Source organism: Eurytemora carolleeae, unplaced genomic scaffold, assembly GCF_000591075.1.
Source record: "Eurytemora carolleeae unplaced genomic scaffold, Eaff_2.0 scaffold1185, whole genome shotgun sequence".
Classification (NCBI taxonomy): domain Eukaryota; kingdom Metazoa; phylum Arthropoda; class Copepoda; order Calanoida; family Temoridae; genus Eurytemora; species Eurytemora carolleeae.
In genome coordinates, this window is record NW_019397095.1 from 94,035 (window position 1) to 110,189 (window position 16,155).

Sequence of the window (16,155 nt, forward strand, 5' to 3'; positions counted from 1 at the left end):
TGAACAATTTAATGTTTTTATGGACATTCAGTGCAACTGATAAAAAATGTTTTTTCAGAGTATAAAATGTCGACAGAAGTTGAAATCAACTTGAAAGCATTAAAAAAGGTAGGTTTATATCACTAATACACGGGAAATTAGTTCCAAAACTAACACTTGGCCCATTTCTAACACTGAGTTAGAATGACTTGGGTTTTTAGGATCACAGTCCAATTTCAATAAAATTATAAAAGGAGTTTTTTATATTAAAACCCTAGAACGTTTTCATGACAATTTCAGGTTTTCTATTTTCGAACAAATCCTGAATTTGTATCATTGTCGCGTTTTCGAGACAAAACCCACTTTCTCGTTCTTGAGTATAATTCACAATTAGCAACAAAATTCACTCTCACAACTTACAAATTAAATCACTGCAAGGAAAAATTATCTTATGAAGACTAAATTACTTCTAAATTATCGTTAATTGTTTCTAAATAGGGATTTGTTCGAAAATGGAAATCAATATAATCAATAACTATTTCTTACACCTTATTATTAGTTATAAAAGTTGACATTGCTTGTCTTAATAATTAATTTAAGCCAATATTAATAAATGTATGGTGTAGTTTTGTTTAACTCGGCTTGGATTTTAAGATAACTTTGCAGGTTTGGCCCATTTCTAACAGTGGTAGAAATGGGCCAAGTGTTAGTTTTGGAACTAGTTTCCCCTGTAATACTGGATTTGTAAAATTGTAAGATAAAACTTGTTCAGGAATCATTCAAAGCTGAATAAAAACATGGGAAACGGGAGGAAATTTGAAAAATGCTTTAGTTCAACAAAGAAAAACAATTGGGGTTTACGTGCAAAAGATTTTTTTATTATGAATTCAGTATTAACGAGGTGGGAAACTATGATTAAATTAGAGAGATAGTGATCTAAAACCCTTTATAAAATCACGGGAAAGTAAGTTAAAACACAAATTAGAATGCTCATAAAATGCTCCCACACTGGAATTGAACTGGTCAAAGTGGCAGTCCCCTTGCAGTTTTGTACAATAAAGATATTAACTAATTAAAGCACTTTAGATACCATTTTTTCTCATTTTATTATTGACTGCAGATTCAATTTTGAGTAACCCTCCAGTCATGTCACAACGGAACCCATTTAACTTTTATTTCAGTACTTGTGAGAGAAGTCGTTGTTTTTCTAACTTAGTAGTGTTAATTTCTTACAATTTCCCTATTTTCTGAACCGTTTGGGTTAAATTTTCTTGGGGGAAAATCAGCTGACCCTAGGGAAGGTTATGGAGGATCAGAACTTTACAAATTTGCCTTATTTAACTCTATGAAAAATATTCAGTAAAAGAGCAACAAATTGAAGTCGAAATCTAAGATACGCGCGAAGCACCCTGGAATCCTAGTTTTCTAAATAGATAAACTGCAGTTCTATTTTTTTTTTATAACTGGTCAGGAAATTTTATTTTCATTGTTAGGAAACATTTTTCGGCCGTTGTTCTTCTAGAATGAAAGTCGTATTTGATAGAGAGGGGGATTATAACTAAAATTTCCCAATTTACATTTTAAAATAGGTAAACTCTTCAATGATTGATATTTTAATGATAATGTTTGTGTACAGGTTGACCCATACATCAAGAGTATAGAGACAAGCTGCAGTAATGTTGCACTCTACAATTTCAACTCAGAAAGATCAGAGTGGGAGAAAACTGAGGTAGTATTTCCGTAATACTTGATAGAATTTCGGAAAAATTCGGTAGAACACATATCCATGGTAGAATTTCCGTAGCACTAAGTAAGAGTTGGTTACCGGTAACATACGTTAAAATTCGGTAACATTTTTTTGTTTTAACATTTGGTAACATTAGGTAGAATTCAGAATAACTTTAATAACATTTCAGAAACTGTCCATCAAATTCGGTCTTATTTGATAACATTTCATTCAAAAATAGTTATTTACATTAAGTATTCGATTGTTATTAGTCTGTACCATTTTATATTTACTATAGATCACGATTTTTTCTCTAAACAAGTAAGCAAAAAAATTCAACTGAAATTGAAACGGATTCAAGATTAGATAAAACCTTAGCACTAAATGGAAAAAAATGTAACATTTTAATTTACTAGGTGGAGGGTACTCTGTTTTTGTTCACACGAGAGGCCGAACCGAAATATTGCTTCACAATTATGAACAGGTTGTTATCTTTATTTCATGATTCCCGGCTGCACAATGTTCCCTCATTGAACTCTGCAAAATCACACATTGAAATCTGCGAAAAGAACAAGTAAATATGTAAAATTCGATATGGAAAAAATTTACTTTTATTTTTTGGTTTATGCAAAATAAACATTGAACCAATAATGAAGCACAGAATGAGTAGACTAAATTAATCTAGTTGTAGTAATTTTACTGAATTTAATTACTTAAACGTAATCAGTTTGTTTTCTTAATTAAATTCAATTTGTCGGAACACTTAAATAGATGTTGGATATTAAAGATTAAAGATGGCTCATCCCTAAGATCAACAGTGGAGACACAGCCACAGGGGGTAGTCTTCTGCCGAGTGAAAAACAGAAATATCAGGGGGGAAAACAGCAACATAAACTGAAAAATAAAGGGCAGCCTAACAGACTGAAGACTGGTTGTCACGGGCAACCTCGGGTAATTACGATGTTCCTTAATATTGTGTTGTTTAAGGTTGAATCCTGAGAACCATGTCGAACCAGTGACCGGTAAGCTAGATTTCCAGATACAGCCACCCTTTCTACTCTACAAGTAAGTACTAAGTTTGTTGAAAGGGACTGTAGGCGTAATTTCAAGTGATCTGTCTGATTCACACCGGTGACCCTTTATTTCAGCAGATAAATTCTGACAAGTTTCTTTATTTTTGTCTGCTGGAAAAAATGCACTCTTCACTTTCATAGAGAACCGAAACCGGTCAATTTTAAGAAAGAAGGAGAACTCATAAATTAGTGGTACCCTTGTCAATCGTACATGTCTCTTTATAAATGTAAGGTTGCTTAAATGGCAAGGAGGAAAGCTAGACTTAGACAAGTTTGCGAACTGTATCTTTTTTGTTAGCTTATTTTTTGATTATAATTTATAAAGATGGGATTTAGGAGAAAATCAAAAATGGTATTTCATTTAAATAACAAGCTGTTTACCCTTTTTTATACCTATTTCCTAAATATTAATTTGCCCCCTCATAATCAATAATCATAAGCTTTTTCAATGATATTTATTTATTTAATCAAATAATTGATTCTCTGATCAGGAACAGTGCAGCAGATATCCGAGGAATCTGGTTCTTCTCCAAGAATGAATGTGAATCAGTTGGGAAAAAGATTCAGTTGCTTGTAAAGGTACAGATTTGGTGTTTTTGTAGGGCATATCCTATTCACAACTGTACCTTAAAAAGCTCTAGTCTGTTCGCGGATTTATTTTAGATTTTATCCTGGAACCTTTCTTGGGATCATGTGAGGTCCCATAAAAAATTTGGGCCCAATCAGTTCAGCCGTTTTGACTCTTATCGGTTTAAAAAATAGACAGACAAGCAAAGTATAAGTTGTTTATTTTTATTTGTGGGTTCTTTGCAAAAGTCATGCACATTATCAGAACTTTACACAGTTTAGTCAGAAAGTGACGTTATTTTCTACTTTTTTAATCCTTTGCACCTTTGCATGTAAGCTGGGCATTGCCAACTTAAAATTACGCTTACAGTTCCTTTAACCATAAAGGATAAGTAGAATAGAGAGGAAACCCACCTAGACAATGGCCTCCAAGACCTGTAAAGGTTTGTCAGTGTTAATTTACTTTAGGCCCTTATAAATTATTTAACCTTTTAAATTTTCTTATTGTTTTATTTTTTATGCTTGTGTAAATTTTAATGTGAAGAAATATTTTTTTTTTATGAATAATTTATCAGTGAAATTATATTAATTTACTTGTGAATACTCTTATAAATTCTTTGTACACTATTTTCAATGCACTCGATAAGAAATATTCAAAAATCTATACCAATTTTGTTTTTAACTGTAAATTCAGGCTATGTAATTAAACTAGCAGCTATTGTTATGTTTTGTGATTTAGATTTTTTATTTTAATTTACGAAAGCTTTTCAATTAAAAGACAAAAATAATGAATAGTTTTTTAACATTTATTTAGAATAAAATTTGACTTACAGAATACATTAATAGCACATAAATTTAATGGTATTATATAGTGAGATCTTTAAATACAGTAATTTAATCCACTTCCTCTATAGTTGGTTCTTTAGTTCCTTGTCTGGCTTGAGCTCCACAACTCTCAGCTCCTACTCCCCCTGCACCCCCCTGTTCATACAGCTTAGATACAATCATCTTCAGACTATTCTCTAGCTCCTTCTGCTTCTCTGTGTACTCCTCCTTCTCTCCAAGCTGGTTCCTGTCTAGCCAGGCCAGGGTGGAGTCCAATTGGTTCTTGGCTTCAGAGATATCTGATGCAGAAAGCTTGGTTTTCACTTCGTCTTGGTCTAAGCTGGCTTTCATGTTGAAAATGTATGCTTCAAGGCTGTTCTTAGCAGCAACCCTCTTCTTCTGTGCTTCATCTTCATCCTTGAACTTTTCAGCATCATTGACCATCCTTTCTATCTCCTCCTTGGATAGTCTTCCCTTGTCATTGGTGATTGTGATCTTCTCCTGCTTCCCACTTCCTTTTTCAGCAGCAGATACATTTAGGATACCATTAGCATCAATATCAAAGGTAACCTCAATCTGTGGAGTTCCCCGGGGAGCTGGTGGAATACCGGTCAGATCAAACTTACCCAGGAGATGATTATCCTTGGTCATTGTTCTTTCTCCCTCATAAACCTGTATTGTCACAGCTGGTTGATTATCACTGTATGTTGTGAAGATTTGACTCTGTTTTGTTGGAATGGTTGTATTTCTCTTGATCAGAGCAGTCATAACTCCACCAGCAGTTTCAATACCCATTGACAGAGGAGCTACATCAAGAAGCAACAAATCCCCAACTTCACTGCTCTCATCCCCATTCAGAATAGCAGCTTGCACAGCTGCTCCATATGCAACAGCTTCATCAGGATTGATGGATTTGTTAAGCTCCTTACCATTAAAGAAATCCTGAAGGAGTTTCTGAACTTTGGGTATTCTGGTACTACCTCCTACAAGAACCATCTCATCAATGGAGGATTTGTCAAGCTTGGAGTCTCTCAGTGCCTTCTCCACAGGTTCCAAGGTTCCCTTGAACAGGTCAGAGCAGAGCTCTTCAAACCTTGCTCTAGTGATTGATGTGTAGAAATCAATTCCCTCAGCAAGAGAATCAATTTCTATATTTGCTTGAGCAGCTGAACTCAAGGTTCTCTTGGCTCTTTCACAAGCAGTTCTCAATCTTCGGAGTGCTCTCTTGTTTCCAGAAATATCCTTCTTATGCTTTCTCTTGAACTCCTGGATAAAGTGCTCAACCATCCTATTGTCAAAGTCTTCTCCTCCTAGATGAGTATCTCCAGCAGTAGCTTTAACCTCAAATATCCCATCATCTATTGAAAGGATGGAAACATCAAAGGTTCCTCCACCTAGATCAAAGATAAGAATATTCTTCTCACCCTTAGAGCTGCTCTTCTTGTCCAAACCATAAGCAATAGCTGCTGCAGTGGGTTCATTGATAATCCTAGTAATGTTTAATCCAGCAATAACTCCAGCATCTTTGGTTGCTTGTCGTTGTGAATCATTAAAGTATGCTGGAACAGTAACAACAGCATCCTTGACTTGATAACCCAGATATGCTTCAGCAGTCTCCTTCATCTTCACTAGAACCATAGCGCTCACTTCCTCAGGGGTAAACTGTTTGTTTTCATTCTTATATTCCACCTCAAGCTTAGGCTTACCTCCACTGTTCACAACCTTGAAGGGCCAGTGCTTGATATCAGCTTTAACAGTGTCATCATCAAACTTCCTGCCAATTAACCTCTTGGCATCAAAGATGGTATTGTTAGGGTTCATGGCAACCTGATTTTTAGCAGCATCACCAATCAACCTCTCTGTGTCAGTAAATGCTACATAGCTTGGAGTAGTTCTGTTCCCCTGATCATTAGCTATGATTTCCACCTTTCCATGTTGGAAAACACCTACACAGGAGTAGGTAGTACCAAGATCAATTCCAATAGCAGCGTGTTTCACCATTTTGAATTTGAGTTGTAGTGTTAAAGTGCCTTGTGTTCTTATCGCAAGTTTTGAATTTTAACTGATCGTGCAGTAAGGTCTTGTCTGTATATACTCAAGAAGAATTTTCTAGTATATTATCAAATACTCCTAGTGCATGAACTGCCCGTGAAGAATTTTCTAGAATATTTGCTCTTCTCTTATTGGTCGTTGGAGTAGAGTTGGCCTCTCATTGGTCGAGAGATATTGCGGCGGAGACTTGTAGATGTATTTTCTAGAATATTCTAGAACACTACCATTATACAACATCAATTATTTTACAATGTTGAAAAAGAATAGTCAACGATGATTTTTAGATCTAAATCAAATATTATAAAAAATTACTGTAAACATTAGAATAATGATGAAAATATAATCCATAGTTTAAATATATTTTTCTTTTCATCTTTTACCGTCCAATCCATCCTTCATCTGGCCTAAATATAGATATAGAGATATATATAGATATAGATACAGATACAGATACAGATACAGATACAGATACAGATACAGATACAGATACAGATACAGATACAGATACAGATACAGATACAGATACAGATATGGTTTCAATATTTTCCCTCCTCCTCCCCCCCTAACATAACCCCTTTCACCTGTAAGCCGCTCTCCCCCCTTCAAAGTCCTTCTCCAGTAACTGCATTACTAGCGCATATATGCCAGGGCTTATCCAAAATACGCTCCAATCCTAGTAAATTCAGATGTATTTTTATTCATTCATTTAGTCATTCATTAATTCATTCATTTATCCTTTCTTGAATGCGTTACTGGCGCAAATATGCCACGACTCTTCCAGAATATACTCCAACGCTAGTAAATTCATTTATTTATTCGTTCATTAATCTTTTATAATATTCATTTATTCATTCTTCGAATAAATTCATGTATTCATTAATTCGTTCATTTATTTACTCATTCATTCCTTTATTCATTTATTTAATAAATCGGTTATTTATTTGTTCATTTATAACTTTCATCTCATTTGTTTATTAATTCCTTTATTCATTTATTAATGAATTCATTTATTTATTTATTTTTTTATTTCTTCTTACATGGAGTTATTCTTTTACTGCTTTATCATTACTTGTTTATTCATTCATTCATTCTTGCCACGAACTCAGATTTATTTTCATCCCTTTATCTTTGCAACCCGATATGAATTATGTTGAAACAAATAGCATACGCTGAAGAAAGAAACAAGAGATGTATATATATATACACTCTACCATATATATATAATATATATATATTTAGATAAATTAATTCTTGATTTTCTTTAGGAAGTAGAGGAAGAGAGGGAAGAAAAAGAGAGAAAGAAGAACGGAGGAGGAGGAAAAGGAGGCGGTGGAAATCTTTCCCAGTTGCTCCAGGTTAACCATTCATTCAAATTGTTAGATTAAATGTGACTTTAATTTGCTAGAATTTGGGGGAAAATACTCCCGCCTTTTTTGCAAGTTTTTAAATATTTCCTCCTGTAACACCATTTGTACTTTGAATTAGATTATTCACCTTCTTTAATTGACAAGATTATCCAAAATTTTCTTTTCCATGTGTCTTGGTGAATGGTGTTTTCTTCCCACCTCTATTTTTGGAGTTTTTGAATATTTTCTCCTGCAACACATTATTTTGTAATTTTTGCATTAAACTTTAAGAAATACTTACTTTAATTGACTAAACTATCCAAAATTAATGGTGGTTTTTTTTCTTATTTTGAAGTAGCTTTTGGGCATGAAATGGAACACTGACTTTTTTTTTACAAAGATATACATTATACACTAATCTTAATGGTGTAGTTTTTTCTATGGAAAATTTTCGAAGATATGGTATTTCAAAAATATGGAACAATTATGCATAAATAGGCGACATTATTCATTAATTTTATTATTCTCAACCCTTTAAATATGAAATTTACATGTTTGCTCGAGCGATATTTCACAATATTTTTTTGTTTCTTAGATGAACTTTTACCTAATATCGGACAGATTTACAAACTTTAAATGCCGATTTTTAAGTGAAGAATCTCTTTAATTATTATTTGATGCAGAATGCGGAGAAGAAGAAGCAGTCTGAAACTGTCGAGGTTCGTCCTGATGAAGGAAAAAATCTGCTCAGGTAACACGTCAATAATTTGTGGAAAGAAAACACTCACACCTTAAAATTTATTTTTTAAATATGTTGGGATAATACTAATTTGAATTCATGATGAGAAATATTTCATAAATTAATATTTCTAAGGCTCATTATTGGTAAATTTTTCTCAACTCTTAAAACAATGTTCATAATGTTTAAAAATAAGGATCAGATCAGGAGTAGGGACAGAGAATAGATTCAAAACCTTTTTTTTTGACAAATTTCGAATAGCCAGCCTAAATTGGTCTTATGTCTTATGAGTGGGGAAGAAAACTAGCCTAAGTCACCCCCAGGCTACCCATGAGTGTCTACAAAAAATGTCAGCCCATAGATTTTAAGAACATATAAGATCATTTTTGTGAGAATGAAAATATTATTTATGTTGTATGTAAAATTAATGCTAGAATGAAGGATAGGTAAATATCTAAAAAAAAAGCCATTTAACTATATTTCTAATGTAGATTACTAAGTCAACCTGAGGGGAAAACTCATCATATCTCCCAGCAGCACCTTCATCAACCCGTAACAGAGGTAGATAGTTAATCTTTCATCAACCTGTAGCAGAGGTAGATAGTTAATCTTTCATCAACCTGTAAAAGAGGTAGATAGTTAATCTTTCATCAACCCGTAGCAGAGGTAGATAGTTAATCTTTCATCAACCTGTAACAGAGGTAGATAGTTAATCTTTTATCAACCTGTAGCAGAGGTAGATAGTTAATCTTTCATCAACCTGTAACAGTGGTAGATAGTTAATCTTTCTTCAACCCGTAGCAGAGTTAAATAGTTATCCTTTAATCAACCCGTAACAGAGGTAGATAGTTAATCTTTCGTCTACCCGTTGCACAGGTAGATAGTTAATATTTCATCAACTAGTAGCAGAAGTAGATAGTTAATTTGTCATCAACCAGTAGCAGAGATAGATAGTTAATCTTCATCAACCAGTAGCAGAGTTAGATAGTTAATCTTTCTTCAACCCTTAGCAGAGTAGATAGTTAATCTTTCTTCAACCCGTAGTAGAGGTAGATAGTATTCTTTCGTCTACCCGTTGCACAGGTAGATAGTTAATATTTCATCAACCAGTAGCAGAAGTAGATAGTTAATCTTTCATCAACCAGTAGCAGAGGTAGATAGTTAATCTTTCTTCAACCCGTAGTAGAGGTAGATAGTATTCTTTCGTCTACCCGTTGCAGAGGTAGATAGTTAATATTTCATCAACCAGTAGCAGAGGTATATAGTTAATCTTTCATCAACCAGTAGGAGAGGTAGATAGTTAATCTTTCATCAACCCGTAGCAGAGGTAGATAGTTAATCTTTCATCAACCCGTAGCAGAGGTAGATAGTATTCTTTCATGAACTCATGGCAGAGGTAGATTTTTAATTATCAATCTATTTAATTATGGTTTTAAACAGTTCTTCTGGTTTCTATGGTCATTCATTCTGAATTTGAGCAGTAAGCACCTAGCTAAGTCATTGGTTTAAATTATTCTATGTTTTCCCTGCTTGGTTATTGTTGAAAATATTGCCTATTTTTCTGCATTTATCAAGTTCCCATTTCTCTTAGTAAACTAATATTTTGTCTGTTTATAATGTATATTGTATATAGGAACTCTTACAGGGGACTAAAACTTATTCACCTTTACAGGACTTAGCCNCCCCCCTGTATAAGCCCCTGCTACTGACCTTGCTGTTGTACTGTTTCATTCATTTATTTTTTATGAAGGAGCCAACCAGTGCTAGTGTCAAGGATTTCTTTGCTCTGGCCAGTACAACACAATTAAACCGTGCTACTCCACAGCTCTCAGATTCAGGTATTGCAACTTATAAATTTGAACATCCGAGTCAAAGTTTAAGAATAAGGAAGAAATTGAAATGGCGATTCAAATACGTTTAATTTGGTCCCAAAGGAGCGAAAATATTCAATAAAATGTCTACCCCATTTTGATTTCTAAATATTAAAGTATTTTTGTAGGACTAAATGGATTCTCTATACCCGTGTCAGGGATTCCAGCTCATACTGCTCCAGGTTCTTCTATTTATTTCTAATTATATACAGGTGTCTCACGAAACATGACAGAAGCAAGCTAACTTGAAGGTCGTCTTATATCTTTAAAAATATTCGCGGCATTTTAATTTTACAGTTAACGAAATATAACCCTGGCCTAGTGTTGGCTTGGTATTCCAAAATGCCTTTTTGTGCATTCAATATTACCGGAGATATTCTAAGAAGTTCTATGACGACCTTCAAGTCGTCTTTTTACTATAAAGTTTCTTGGGACACACTGTACTAGGCCAGATGGACATTGATTATTTTAATTTCTGTCGGGGTTGATTTGATTTGATATGTTTTCACGCCCCCCACCCCCTATAGGGATTATTTTTAGCTTTCTAATCCCAATAAATATGACTTTTGAACAAGGGGGGTAAAAGCGTATACAGGGGGGTTGGTTAGTGGGGTCTCAGCCCCCCCCCCCCTGCGCGGGTAAAATATTTGGTTTCCCTAAGAATTTTTGCATTTTTGGGGGGGGGGGGGGGGTTGTAATGACTACAATAAGACAGCTGAAGTAAATTGATTTAGTAACGCAAGCTGTAAAACTGTCAAAATTATCATTATTTTTCTTAATCATTTAAACTTTGTTAAGTTGGGTTTGGTCCTCCTATGACGAACTTCCAGCCTGTTCTGTTTGGTGGACCCCCAGTAATACAAGCTCTGCCCATCAGTCAAGGTTCATTAATAATTCATCATTCTTATATAAATTATATTTTATTTACATTTATAAGGCCTACCCAGTACCCACGGGCTACGTCAAACTAATAAAATCAGTCAAGGTTCATAAATAATTCATCATTCTTATATAAATTATATTATATTTATATTAATAAGCCCTACCCACGGGCTACGTCAGACTAATGAAATCAGTCAAGGTTCATTATTAATTCATTCATCTTCTTATATAAATTATATTTTATTTATAAGAGGGACAGAGAAGGAAATTTTTTTTTGAATTTCTAATGTACAAACAAATTTGCTTTTCTTATACTTTTGCATAAGATTAAAACTGGAGTAGCTATGAAGTCACAAAGTCGGACCAACAATATCGCATGGGTTTGACCAATTCTCCTTATGTCCAGTTCAAAATGTTTCAGTCACTATCATAATTCCATACTAGTCATGATCAGTCTTCTTATATTGTCTGCTCTATACAGTATATATCTTGTGACGCATGTATTGTATTATTTTGCGTAGGTCTGGCGATGGGAGCTGTCCCTGTAACCGGGTTTTCTCCGTACGCAGGAGCCGGTTCCGTTCCACAGTTACACAATCTCCTTCGTAGCCCAGGTTAGGATTTTAGGAAATATTTTCATCAAACTCGATGAAAAATAGAAAATGAAGATAAAATAATCCCGTTTCCTTGATGATTTCATTATTTGTGATATAATTAATATAATTCAGGATAAAATGGATTAAGTTGATTGAATTGGTTAAATTGGCTAAATTGGTTAAATTGGTTGAATTAGTTAAATTGATTAAATTTTAATAATTTGAATATACTTCATGAAATTGATGAAATTGATGAAATTGATGAAATTGATGAAATTGATGAAATTGATGAAATTGATGAAATTGATGAAATTGATGAAATTGATGAAATTGATGAAATTGATGAAATTGATGAAATTGATGAAATTGATGAAATTGATGAAATTGANTTGATATGATCGACAAGAAATTATTGAACTAAAGAGATCAACTTGATTAAATTCATCGAATTCATCAAATTTGATTTATTTGATTAAATTGATCAAATAGATTGAATTTGTTATTCTAGGAGCTTTGACCGTGGACAGAATTGAGGAGGAGCAGAGGAAGTCTAGTTCTCCCCAACTCCTTCAGCAGAGGTGAGGGAGGGGTGGGGAGGAGTTGTAAAAAGCGAATTACCCCCTTCCAGTCGATGTTAGGTACTTTTCCAAAGGCCTTTTCCCAAGTGGCAACTTCTCAAGGATATGTTCCAAAGTGGCAACTTCCCAAATGTAAAATTTCCCAAGCGACAACTTCCCTTGCCTTTTACAGCCGCAGCGCTCGGTCCCATTTCATCCTGCGTCGCCTTAGAAGGGCTTACTTACCCTTGTGAAATTTCACTTTTGGGAAGTTGCCACCTAAAAATATTACTTGAGAATTCGCCTTTTGGAAAGTTTGTAACACCTTCCAGTCCCCCCCCCCCTCATCCAACCCGAACCAACCAACAGACAGTTTATTCCAAAATTAGATATCTCAATTTTTTCTTTTTCTTCCACAGAAATAATTTCGGTCTATGAAAAAAGTTATGCGCTTCTGGTATTTTTGTTGGGCTATTTAAATCAAATATTTTACATTGAACGATAGACTGATGTACAGTGCTAACCAGAAAACAGTGGTAAAGTAAGACGGCATTATAGCAATACTTAAGTGTATTTGATGCAAATAGTTTTACTAGACATTAATATAATCACAAATCTAGTGAAATGGGTCTGTTTACACTACACAATTGCTGTGTCTAATGTTCTTTTTTAAGATATAAATTGATTCCAAAAGTTGTCTTATTTTTCAGAGTTTTCTGGTCATCACTGTAGGAATCAAATCAAATCACTTATTGGCCAGAATTATTAAAGCAAATGTAGATAATTAATATAAATGAACGATTTTAACGAATTAAAATTCTTGTCACGATAATTGATGAAAACTATTTAGGAAAATGCATCCCGACCCAGTGAAAAAGAGTCCTGTTAAGGTAGGGATTTTTTGGTATTTTTTCGTGGTCGCACACTAAATTTTGTTTTCTTGCCAACTGTTACAATAATTAAAAAACGGAAGCTACCGACCTGCTTTAAAAAGAATTTGCTCTCAAAACATAAATCAGAGCTGAAAACTTTAGAATAGTGGATATCATGATCAATGCATGGTCCTCTCTTTTTGCTAATCTCAAGATTAATTTCTAGAGATTACAGATGCGCTCTTTAACTTTTGAAAAACCGGTTTTTGATTTTTCCTCATTTGTGATGTCATATTATTTGAACTAATGGTCGATTGAACGAACGTAAGTCAAAATTTTACTTTATTTTTTTGGATCCAAATCCTATACAATATCGTTTAACCTGATATTAGAGTACTATTAGTGTACATGTATCATGTTGGATCTAAATCTTAACTAATATAAATTAAACCTTATTTTAGAATACTAGTAGTGTAGAGGGAAGTATTGGAGATGTCTCCTCTAGGCTGAAACAACAACTTCATGTTGGATCTAAATCCTAAAACCTAATGTTAAACCTTATTTTAGAATACTAGTAGTGTAGAGGGAAGTATTGGAGATCTATCCTTTAGGCTGAAACAACAACTTCATGTTGGATCTAAATCTAGTCCCTCCCTTACGGTAGGAAATAGAGCTTAAACTCGAGTTCATGCAGATCTGCTTTAAGGGACTGTAGATGGAATTTTAAATGACCCTCCAATTACAGAGAGGATTGGCATGTTCGATTTACAATTTGTTACCCTTAAACCTTTTTCGGATAAAGAATGTAGAAGAAATCATTTTTTTATCTTGAAAAAAACCACAATTGAAAAAAAATAAATTTTTACGAGAGAAAAACCTTTGTCTGTTTATTGAATGTACAGTACAGTGTACACTTAATACTCCGTGCGAATGACGTCATATGTTAACAAAGGCATTACATTTACAGCTAGAAATTCAACAATCGCCATGCCGCTCTGTAAATGTAGGATTACTTGAAATTATGTCTTCAGTCACTTCAGTGCCTTTGAATACATTTCTATGGCACTCCTTTAAGGGGAGTGTTCGCGAAAAATGAAAGGGGGTATGTTGCAACTTTCTGCATTTGTATGGACGCTACGTTCTTCGGTATTAGTCGTTTTTAACAATTTTCTCCTTATAGACGCAACAGATAGAAGTAAGATTAGTAGCGATCAAAAGCGCTTTTTTATCGCATTAAGCCTATACCCCCTTTCATTTTTCGCGAACACTCCCTTTAAAGATAAGTGTTCAGAATTAAAATCCTAATAATGAATAAGAAAGAATATTTAGTTAGAACTCCAAATTATTGGGTTTTGTAGAGAGATTAGTTTTTTTAAGGTCAAATTCTTTTGAAGGAAACAACCAAAAATTAGTCTAATACGTCTTGTTTTAAATAGAGTATATTTACACGTTAAAGAACTCACTGCATACAACTCTATCTGAACCGAGAAATAATATTAAGTTAAACTGGTACAGATCTATGCCTAATGTCAAGAACAATCCCTTTAAAATGTATTTTGAATGTTAAGGGCAAGGACGGATCTGTTCTGAACCTACTACGTGGAGAACATGGAGATGGACATACTCTTCTTTCACCTCATGTAAATCACCTAAACTCTTTATTATAGTTTTTACATCACAACCAGTGTAAACCGGAGGAATAAAAATCTTTTTTTTTTCTCTGATAATGTTCAGAGTTGGATATCGAGATCAATGCTTGAGTTTGATCTTTTGTTAATCTGCAGATTTAATCTTTATTCGATATCCGCAGTATAATTGAAAAAGGGATTGAGCAATGATCCTAAAATCAAAAGTACCCACGGCCACGGGGGATCGGGATTATATGTATCTAGCTCAGGGCACATATTCAACTACGTTTCTAATTAAGAGATTCAATGATGAAAACTTTCATTCCTTTTTATTCTAGTTAAAGCTGTATTATTAAATATTTACACTTTATTTAAATTTTTGAAGAAATGTTCATGACCCAGATCCGGATCCCTTTTTTCTAGTGCGAATCCAGAATCCGGATCCCTTTTTTTCAGTGCGAATCCAGGATCCGGATCCCTTTTTTTCCAGTGCGAATCCAGGATCCGGATCCCTTTTTTTCCAGTGCGAATCCAGGATCCGGATCCCTTTTTTCCAGTGCGAATCCAGGATCCGGATCTGCATATCAAAATTCTTCTCTAGGTGTCCAGTTCCTTGGAGACCTCTCCTGCAGAACCCCAGCATAAACCACAGTCAGCTCTGCTATCTATCTATCTACTTACCCTTCTCTAGGTGTTTAGTTCCTTGTAGAACTCTCCTACAGAGCCCCAGCATAAGCCAGAGTCAGCCCTGCTATCTATCTATCTATCTTTCCTTCTCTAGCTGTTCAGTTCCTTGGAGAACTCTCTTATAGAACCCCAGCATAAACAATGTCAGTGATGCTATCTATCTATCTACTTACCCTTCTCTAGCTGTTCAGTTCCTTGGAGAACTCTCTTATAGAACCCCAGCATAAACAATGTCAGTGATGCTATCTATCTATCTATCTATCCTTCTCTAGGTGTTCAGTTCCTTGGAGAACTCTCCTACAGAGCCCCAGCATAAGCCAGAGTCATCTCTGCTATCTATTTATCTATCTACCCTTCTCTAGGTGTTCAGTTCCTTGGAGAACTCCCCTACAGAGCCCCAGCATAAACCAGAGTCAGCTCTGACTGGGGTTGAGACTAAACCCAGTATCTCACCCCTCACTAGAACACAGATGATTGAGGTAAGCTATTCTTCTAGTTATAGTTGGGAGGGGGGATGGTGGTGTCACCATGAGCAACGAAATAACTTACAAGCCGCAGAGGTTGCAGATTGCTTCCAAACCTCGCATTTTGGCTTCACAGATTTTTCTATTTTTGTCAATTTTGCAGCCTAATAAACTTAAAATGTTTTCCACATTACAGTTGTACAATCCCAGAAATTTTGTTACTTTTTGAGCATCTGGGAAAAGTAGGGGTCTTGTAAAACACACTCTTTGGAATCTTTTATGCACTCGTTT

General features: G+C 34.6%; 2 protein-coding genes across 2 annotated transcripts; one reads left to right on the forward strand and one right to left on the reverse strand.

Moving 5' to 3' along the window:
- Positions 1–31: 31 nt before the first annotated feature.
- Positions 32–15,879, forward strand: LOC111711807 (mRNA-decapping enzyme-like protein; the record flags this gene model as incomplete). Its single annotated transcript, XM_023486255.1, is given in 17 exon segments — positions 32–108; positions 1,616–1,708; positions 2,122–2,189; positions 2,693–2,770; positions 3,270–3,357; positions 7,488–7,577; positions 8,252–8,319; positions 8,799–8,868; positions 10,058–10,145; positions 10,307–10,360; positions 10,977–11,060; positions 11,582–11,674; positions 12,165–12,234; positions 13,064–13,103; positions 13,653–13,745; positions 14,654–14,725; positions 15,763–15,879. Coding segments are annotated over 17 exon segments (1,308 nt in total), but the record flags the coding sequence as incomplete, so codon positions are not given.
- LOC111711805 (heat shock 70 kDa protein 1) lies at positions 4,138–6,243 on the reverse strand. Its single transcript, XM_023486253.1, has one exon. It carries the CDS (start codon positions 6,169–6,171, stop codon positions 4,240–4,242), a length of 1,932 nt encoding a protein of 643 aa, XP_023342021.1. The 5' UTR covers positions 6,172–6,243; the 3' UTR covers positions 4,138–4,239.
- Positions 15,880–16,155: the final 276 nt, after the last annotated feature.

What these genes read in the sequence shown, in the direction of transcription:
- LOC111711805 (XM_023486253.1), bottom strand. Translation starts at nt 6,171, where the DNA reads ATGGTGAAACACGCTGCTATTGGAATTGATCTTGGTACTACCTACTCC.